Here is a 9,757-nt window from a genome sequence, read left to right on the forward strand (position 1 = left end):
GGTGTCGCTCTGCCAGAGACTGAGCTTCCTAGGTATTCAATTGAAGAAAGAGATGCTGCATTTTTCTTGTTGTGGATTATATTAACGTTAAAAGTCTTTTACTTCGTTAATATAATTTCTAAGATGTTAGACATTTAGAACTGACCAAATTCTGTTCAAGTATATTAGCACAACCCAAAAGCAGTAGTGCTGTTGCTGTATGTGTCTTTGATATTACTTGTTCCTTCACATTTTAATAGTTTTGTAATAGCAAAAACACATGTCCGAGAAGGAATTTGACATCATTTAAAATTATATTTCCCTTATTCTTCTTGATCAAGGAAGGAACAAAATGCCTTTTTTTAAAAAAAAACAAACCACAAACCAAACAACAAAATGATAAAAAGAAAAGGAAATGCAGTCTGGAGGAATAAACCTGTATGTAAAGTTGGTATTAATGACAATAAAGTTTTATTTCTGGAAAAAAAAAAAAAAGGACTTGTCACACTTTGTATTAAAAAAAAAGTGTGAAAACTGCATTTATTCTTGAGAAATATATATAGCGAGGTCTTGTCTCTGCTGTGTATGTCTGTAGGGAGATGTCCTGAACCAGTTTAACCGCAGGGTTTTATTCACAGATTTCTACTTTGAGTCTCCCATATTGAGAGGTACTGAGCTCACCTCACTCGTCAGCGCGTCGGGCTGAGATCACGCCAGTGCGTTGTAACCTTGGAGCACTGCGTGACGTGTGCAAGTGCCGTGGTGAAGTGTGAAATATAAAAACGGGAGGTAAACACAGAGCCCACGCTCAAAGATGCTCGCGTAGCGTATGGGGACTGTTATATAACTTATTTTTTTTACTTTGAATATAAGCTCTTTAATCCTGAGCAAAATCAGATCTGTGCCCAATTATTTCTCTGTTCCATTACTGTACCTGTGCTTGCGTATGTCGAGAGCAGTTCAGCAGTCAACGTCCTGCTCTTGCGTTGCTGTGGGGTGTGTGGGGCCTCTCTCCAGGGCTGGCACACGCTGCCCAGAGGCCGGAGCTTCTCTCCTTGCTCTTCTGCCGGCAGTCCCGCAGGACACGGTGCTCTGTGAGCCTTGGAGGAATGCTGTCTGCACGCTCAGAAGACGTAGAAGTTAGGAATTGTCCTTGAAAGAGCCAAGAGTGAGATGTGCCTGGAGATGCTGGGTTTTCTGTTGCCAGAGGGGCCCACTGATGATGCTTTAGGATGAAGCCAGTCCTGATGAACTACTTTTTTGTCTGTTCTGTTGCATTGTGTCTCTCCTATCGCTTTTGTTTTTCTCCTACCTATATTTGTCTGTCCATCTTCTTACATCATGCTCTGGCTTTTTCTCCACCTCATGTTCTGTTTTTAAATACACTCAGGGCTGAGGAGAGGGTGACTGACCTCTGCTGATGAAGCAGAATATCCTGGGGATGTGCAGTTAGAGGCATTTTCATTCCCACAGTGTGAAAAGGAAGAGGCTGCCCTGGCATTAAGACATGCTCGGGAAGAAAAGGGAGCATTCCCTCCGCTCTTTGCCTGGATGGCTGCAGCACAGCTTCTGCTGCTTGCTAAACACAAACATGCTGCTGCTGTCTTTGCAGAAAAATAATCTGGTGGTTAATTCCGAAAGTATGTTGGGTTTTTTTGGTTCTGTTGTTGGGGTTTTTTTGTGTATTTCTTCTTGCTACTTCTGAATTCTGCTCCCCAGAACACTGGGCTCTAGCAGATGGTGACGTAGGAGTGGAAGAAGCCTGGTACTTGCCAGGCAGATATTCCTGCAAGCAGGAGCGCAGTTCCCGCTCCCTTGCTCGGAGATGCAGCAGGTCTTCACAGCTTGGTGATGCTGAGAAAGGCAGTGAGAGCACTGCTGTGGTATTTGGGATGAAAAAAACCAAAACCACGTCTTTTGGTGGTGGTGAGGGGCTGGCTAAGCATGATGGTACCTCAGCAGGGGTAGCTGCCTGGCCTGAGGCTGTGCACCCCTGTCTGGGGTAGCAGCTGTGACCCTTGGTCACCATCTTGCCGCCTGCCTGTGGGACCTCGGTGGGGGCCTGGCTGTCACTTGGTGGCTGCGGGGTTGGCTGACGATGCTCTGGCTGAGCCTAAGCAGCACCAGCCTCTCCAGCACCGACCGGTGTGCTTGTGTTGCCGGAAGCTTTCTGGTGAGCCAGTAAGTGGTTTCAAATTAAGCCTGAGGCTGAAGGCCTTACCTAAGAGGGGTATAAAGGCGAATATTTTAATTTCCTCCCCTGAAGGAAATTAATTGGCACTGGTCTGTAACTTCATGGGTGCAGCTCAGGTGCTTCTTGCTTGACTGGCTCTGTCTTGGGAAAGTCTTGCTCAGGGAACATTTAAGAACCAAACCTAATGGCTTGAGGCAGCCTCACTGTCTTGCTGTCACCCACCCACCCCTGCTGGCCACAGGGAGCTGTTTCGAGGGTCCCACTAAGACACGTTCTTCCTTATGCAAACGAGCAGGGGTAACTTGGGAGGAGCTCAGTAGCAAAGGCTGCTCCGTGCTGTGTTTTATTTACAGCAGATACTTCCCCCTATTTACAGCAGATACTTCCCCCATAAGAACAACAGCAAGTGACTCAGATTTCTCCCAAGTGCTTACAGAACGCTTCCTGCACCTCCCTGTGCTGGTTGGGAGGTCTATAGCAGACTCCCACAGCAGTATTAGCTTTATTGACCCTTAACAAAATCCAGGTACTCGCCACCCCATCATCATTATACTTGATTGCTGAGCTCTCACAGCATTCCCTAAAATACGGGGCCACTCCACCACTTCTCCTTCCCTGTCTATCCCTCCTGAAGTGCTTGTAGCCATCAACTGTGGCACTCCACTCTGAGCCTTGCCACCACATTTCTGTGATTGATAGCCACTATGTCAGTTTTCCTCTTGCATCATGGCTTCAAGCTGCCTGTTTGTTGCTCACACTGCGTGCATTGATACAGATGCACTTCAGATGAGCTACTGATCCCAACACCTTTTAGTGAGCACGGGCCCATTTCCTACCACCCTTCTCAGGTGTAAACAGTAACAACTCTTGCCTTTTCATTTCCCATCATATGTCTATCCCTCGTCTCCACCGAGATGGCAGAGTCCTCGCTAGCACACCAGCCTACAAGTCCTGACGTGCTTCCCTTGGCCTTATTCCTGGCAGGCCCAGTTATATTCCCTTCCCCCTTCATATCTAATTTAAAGCTCTATCAATGAGCTCTTCTAACTCCTGCTTCCAGACCCATTTCCACCTCTGGGACAGCTGTCTTGTATAGCAGCCCATGATCAAAAAACCCAAAGCCCTGTCGGTACCACCAGTCCCTGAGCTGTGAATTGATCTGATGGCTCTTCTTGTTAATTCCTTCATTCCTGACTGCCCCTGGAGGGACAGAGAACACAACTTGTGCTCCTGAGCCCTTAAGCAGCTGCCCCAAAGCACTAAAATCTCTCTGAATTGATTTGAGGCTTCTTGTAGCAACTTCATCACTGCTCCCCTGAAGGACCAAAAAGGTTTCCTAGGGTGGGAAGTTTGCACAACGTATCCTTAACCCGTGCCCCAGGGAGGCTCCAGACAGCATATTGGGCCCTCTGCCCCCTCAGGAAAGAGTCACCCACGACACTCACTCATCTGCTTTTCTTTTTGGAGCCAGTTGTGATGCTACATCTAGGGTGACTCGGTCTTGGCGGCACTTTTGGCCTGGGCGAACCATCCACATCTCCCAACAGCCAGTACCTCCTGCAGGACCCCCTATCTGTTCTGCAAGGGCAACGGAGAAGGTGAGGAAGGCTGGGAGGGGATTCACCTGTCTCCCCAAGCAGTCAGTGACCGCAGGAGCCTGGCAGCTGCTATCTTACCTGCAGAACTAAGCCACGGCACCAGCTTTTGTTATGTGTCATTTTAAATGCTGTTTTCTCCCTCAGAAGACACGAATAAATACAATTCCTGTATCAATTCATTACTGAGCCGACAAGGTTGCTGTAACTCATTAGCACAGGCTCCTTTTCTTTTTTCCTCAGTGGTTCACTCCTAGCCCTGATACAGCGCTGAGCTCCCCGCAACAGCTTTCCCCGCCCCCCCCCGCCGCGCCGTGCTACAACTTGTGTCCACTTCTCTATTTCCTGGCTGGTTTGTTGACCCGGCCTGTCTTTCCTCCTTTGCCCCTCACACCTCCTCCTTGAGACAGGAACGGCTGTTTGTCACCCCTGCACAGCAACCGCAGGGCACAGCTTTCGCCCAAACACAGCCCCTGACTGCTGCCCACCACTGCTGCCCTGCTGCTCAAAGTGTTTCACCATCCTGCTGTAAGGATCTACCTGGAGCTTGATCCCACAACAGCCTCCATCCTCTTGCCCTCCCAGGTAAAAAGAAATGACAGTTATACACCTCTTGCCTATTTATACAATAAGCACTAAGGTTACACTTTATTTACAAGTTTTGAAAAATGTACAGTTTCTTACATGGGTTACTTGTGCAAAGTTAAACTTCTCAACTAACAGACCAATGTGCACACAAAAGACACGGGAACAGTGGACAACACAATTGTAGGTTTCATCCCACACTGCTGCTTAAGGTACTGTATCCAAATGTACAAACTTAGCCTTACAAAAAAGTGAGTCTGGACTTACAAATGTTTTTTTTTTCAGAGTTGAAAAAATACTTTCATAAAACTGAAGGGAAACTCAAGCATGCAGCAGTAGCTCACACAAACCACACAGTAATCTACAAAGAGCAGAAACTGCAGTGACTCAAGTGCCTACCCCATACTTTATTCAAACTTTCCAGAAGGCAAAGTTGGATCCCAAGGAACTTATCTTTCTCAGCTAAAGATAAGGGGTGGGAGAAAGACACTGAAGGAGAATAATTCCACCACTGGAACACTTCAGGTTTTTACCTTTTCCTTAATTCGAAAGGTCTTTCACTCAGAGTACCACAGCTCTACCTAGTTTGTCCAGTCATGCCTCCATGAGAGGACTACAGAAACTTACTGAAGCGGTCTCTGTAGGCATGTCCTTTAAAATTCATTTTTCTTTTAAAAAAGAGAGGTTGTTTCTCACTCTAAGCAAGTACCACAATTGTAGTGATTTATGTATATTTGTACATAAATCTCATGTGTGAAGTGCAGAAGTAATTAGCATTCCACAGTCTTACTAGATAGTTGAACTGGAATCAATTTAGGGGTTGCTTGTGGTTTTGGGGTTTCGGTGTATTTTTTTTTATCATGAGTAAGGAATTGATAAACCAATACAAAAGGGGAAACAAGAGGTTATTTCTTCACTCAGTACTTACAAATGCAGTGGGGTATAAACCAATAGTAGAGGTAAATGACCAGCCTGGACACATCAGCACTTTAGTTAATATCAGTTAAAAAAATGTGTATGTATATAAACATCCCTTTTATCAAGCTACACATAAGCATCACTGTGTATAACACAATTACAATTAAAAGCTTAGTGTACACTACAGAAATGCACAATACTGCCCTAAGACTGGAGAGGGACCACAGAAAATGAATTCAGCATCAGTAACTCTTTTGCAAGTAACCCAAGTACAGAACACTTGACTTCAAAGTGGGTGCTTTCTGATGTCCGAGGAGAAGAAGCTTCAGCAAGGGAGGGTGGCAACAGCACAACAGCTATTCTGCTTTGAAAGTAAATGCTAGGAGGAAAAAGATGACTGACACTTTGTTAATTTTCCTCATCAACAGAGTGTTCATTTGCATCATCCTGGGTCAACAGTCACGCCAGCTCTGTTCTACTATTGCAGAAACCCGTTTTTCATATTCCCGCTTATTCTCTTGGTATAGCTGAGCTGCCTGGCTGTTTGCTGGACTGTTAGGATTTGGCTCATCCAATAGAGACTGCACAAAGAGAAAAAGATTCTTAGGCACTAGCATGTAGACACAGCTTTCCAACATCTTCCTTTAAGTATCCACACTGATAAGAGTGCACAAGTTACTCTAGACACAGGTGAAGCACTGCATTATTCCAGTTTTATCAGAAGCTTTCACTGTCGCTCTGACTCTCAGCAGTGCAGGTGACTGACTGATTGACAGCCAAGCAGCAAAACCCGAGCAGTGCAATCGCTGGATGGGTCCCTTCAGCGCCCACCTGCTGTCACTGCGCAGCCAGTTTATGTCTGAGGAGTACTCGTAGTTTAGCAAATAAAGTATTGCTGCTATACTGGCTAGCAGGAAAAAGGGGAAGGGGGGAAAAGGGTGTTTCCTGAGCTGTTTTAATCAAAGCATCTTATTTTCATTCTGCCTTTTCATGCAGAGCTGTTTTTACCTGTATGGATGTTAAGATGGAGGAGACATCGTAAGTAGGACTCCAACGATTCTGAAGGATATCCAGACATATACTACCATCTGCATACACTAGAAAAGGTTCAGAAAGAATGGCTTAAAACAGAAGTTGTAGAGCTACTCGGTTTTTTTCCTAGTATTGCCTGATCCTGAAAACCTGCATACTGACAAACCTGACAAAACTCAGTGGCGTCTGACAGACTTTAAACAAGCAAACAAGCCTGTAGGTAGGAAGAGGTGAAATTTCTCACTGACAGCTGCCTCAGGTCATTTAAACTCAACCGCTGCTTATCCTTTAACATCAAGCTTCTCTGAGACATTGCAACTACCACTATGGAAAATCATTAACAGATTTTAAGGCAAAACCAAAAAATCTAAGCTACTCGCAAGTGAACCAAAGAACGAACACAAGCAAAAAGCTGTTCCCTCATCAGGTCTCCCCAGAAAGCATTGCCAACAGTCACGCATCTAGTTATATTTCTCACAGCAGCTTTAGAAGATCCTTCCCTCAATGCACTTGACCCACACAGGCTTACTTGCCACATTTGAAAGTTTCCATATCTGTTCACAGAGCTAATGTTTGTTTGGAGGCAAGGAATACATCCCCAACCTTTAATTACCAAAGAAGGGGATTAATTAGCTAGTGATAGCAAGATCATTTATAGTTGGAAACTAGCACTACATTTCCAGGTATAACATCCTTATAGGAATTTTGGGCAAGAAAACTGACAAGACAGCTCCATCCAGCAGTGCCACTATGCTATGTATGCACTGTGTATAGACAAAAGTGCAAGGCAATGCTATTTAAGCACAAAAGATCCTTCTGCAAGGTTTAACAACAGGCAGTGTAGAGAGAAGTGCGTCTCATCAATACTGTGTGGTAACACCTGAAAGGTAAGAGGGTCCCTTATCCCTCCGAGCACTGCTCATGTGTTCATCCTTACCAAAACTACACAGAACCACACTGGAATTTTGCTCGCTTATGAAATAGTGGAAACTTTTACAGTAAATAGACATTTTTCTACAGCAAGCTATAACAAAACTAAACAAACCAAAAAAGTATCATTTAAGTACTTACCATTTGGATGAAACATTTTGGAGACAAATCTAACAGTAGGTGGCTTATTCGGATATTCTTCTGTGAATTCTATTGTAAGTTTGAAAGTTCCTGGAGTTGAAAGAGAGACAAGCAACCTTTATTCAGAATGAATTTACACAAGGGATGAGCAAGCAGCATCCCTCCACAAGTGCAAACTGATACTGCTGCACTCACACACACGTGCTGGATACAGAATACAGACTGCTCAGTCCTACAACAATTCTCCTCCTCTTTGGAGTTATTCATTAACTCTGAAGTCCCACACAGTACTGGTCCAAGACTATCTTGCATGACTTACTTCCACTGCCAAAACCACCACCCCAGTCAAAAGATTTGTGTAAGGAAATAAATCCATCCCTTCCACAAAGCCTAATCCCAGTGCACCGTAAAAACACCACAAGTGGGTGTACAACCATCTGTGTAACAGGCCATGATTCAGCAACCCCTACAGACCGAAATATGCTCTCATGACAAGGACCTTTTTATTTATTTCCTGCTTAAATTTCAAGAAATAAATTTTTATTCAACTCTAAGGTAACTGGGTCTTATTGGAGCAAAGTATTACTGAAAGCAACATCCAAATCAGACACTTTAAAAGAAAAATCTGATCGTTTACCTCATACTAACTAGTCTTCCTTTGAAAAAAACTGATTAAATGGAAACAGAAAACTGCAGTTAAGTCCCAATCCAATAATTTTAACAGCCTGCACCACCATCAGTTGTTTTAGCCCTTCTCCTCAGGCTATGACGATCTGAGAAGTCTGTCAACTAAGCTGCATAAGTATCTGTCCAAGGGACTAAGCACTCCTAGTGATTCAGATCAGTAACTAAGGAACCCTACACACTCCAAAACACGCAAGCTTCTCTTTACTGTGCTACTGCCTCAGACCACTCCAGGAGGCAGTTTATGAAGTTCCTGGGAATGCCCAGAGAGAAATATCTGCAGCACCATCATATAAATACACAGCTCTCCTGTTAAAGGAATGTATCTTACAGTAATAGCTGGAACAAGCTGCCAGGGTGGACATGTTGCTTTTTTGGAAAAGGCATTCTTATGCATCAGTGACAGGTTTTCCCTCCTCCAACACTCAGTGCCTAAATTAAAATTCAGGGGCTCAGATCTAAAGCTCATCCTTGCTTCCTACTGTTAGAGCGTCTTCCGGCACTAATACGATCAATGCATTCCTTCATCTAGCTGGCAAACATGTGCCAACAGTTGGTGGCCAGGGAACAGATTTTTCAACCCCCCCCTTTTTTTTTTTTTTCAGATCAGTAAAGACCTGCAGTATTTCTCAGGGACTCCCTCCTTTATAAGGAGATAAACTGTAACACTGAATTGCAAGAAATGAAGGTCACTGCTTTGACGTTGCAGTTTGCATATGAAGACACAGTACAGATGCTTCAGAGCTTTTTGTACATCAGTGTAAAATCTCAACATCCTAAAAATAAGTTTTTGCACGTTTGTTATGTATTAGTAACCTAATAACACATGAGCAGAGAGACAGCAGCATGCTATCTTACTTTAAAACAAAAGGAGTATAGTTAAGAGTGTTCAAATTAGCAGAACTCTGCAGCAGGGCTTTTGAGCTTTACTCCGGCTAATCCAGAGGCACGGAGCCAGAGCCGAGATCAGTTTGAGAGCCAGGACTGGTAAGTTAGTAACAACTTTTACCAGCTGGAAACATCAGGTCAGGGCTGCCCTTTTCCTTCCCTGCACAAGGACAATCGCAAGCACTATCGGCCCTTTAGGTTCAAAGGCTTTGAGATTTGACTCTAAATGTTAAGAGATTCCCAGTTCTGGTTCTCAGCAGCCTCCTCACCAGGCAGGAAAGCAGGCACTCTCTTCTGTGGCACTGTGCCTAAGGAAGCAGTAGGCTGAAAACAAACCATCAAATAGCAGAGTTCAAGAAGCACACTTGAGAAAACGAACGCTATTATAGAATGCTGACTGAAGTGGGAGCATAGGGGACAGACAAGATGGCCAGAAGGTAGTAATAAGGGCAGCTTGGTCTTAAGAGTCCATTTAAAACCCCTGAAAGAAATGAAGCTACCTGTCCAGGGACAGGGCAGCACTACTTTTACCACTGAGTGGTCAGACAGCTTCCAGCTCTATCTACCTACTCAAATTTCTGTCAAGACCCAGAACGGCAATGGCTCTCTGAAAGCTCTACAGTACGTAACGCTTGGCTCTTGATATTTATTAAAGGACAAATCCACAGCAATTTGATGAAACAAAGTCCAAGGGTCACTCACATGGGAAGCCCACAAGGCGAAAACAGTATCACAGCACACACTGCTGGGGACAAGGCCTTCAGGGTCCAGTCTCTCCTGTCACTAATTTTAAAGTTCTCAACTGGTATTC

The 9,757-nt window shown here is 44.5% G+C and overlaps 1 protein-coding gene across 1 annotated transcript; it reads right to left on the reverse strand.

The window, feature by feature from the left end:
- Positions 1-5,055: 5,055 nt before the first annotated feature.
- Positions 5,056-7,464, reverse strand: UBE2A (ubiquitin-conjugating enzyme E2A; the record flags this gene model as incomplete). The annotated part of the gene is made up of 3 exons (XM_009872200.1): positions 5,056-5,852; positions 6,280-6,368; positions 7,375-7,464. Coding segments are annotated over 3 exons (308 nt in total), but the record flags the coding sequence as incomplete, so codon positions are not given.
- Positions 7,465-9,757: the final 2,293 nt, after the last annotated feature.

Source organism: Apaloderma vittatum, unplaced genomic scaffold, assembly GCF_000703405.1.
Source record: "Apaloderma vittatum isolate BGI_N311 unplaced genomic scaffold, ASM70340v1 scaffold20886, whole genome shotgun sequence".
NCBI classification, from domain to species: Eukaryota; Metazoa; Chordata; class Aves; order Trogoniformes; family Trogonidae; genus Apaloderma; species Apaloderma vittatum.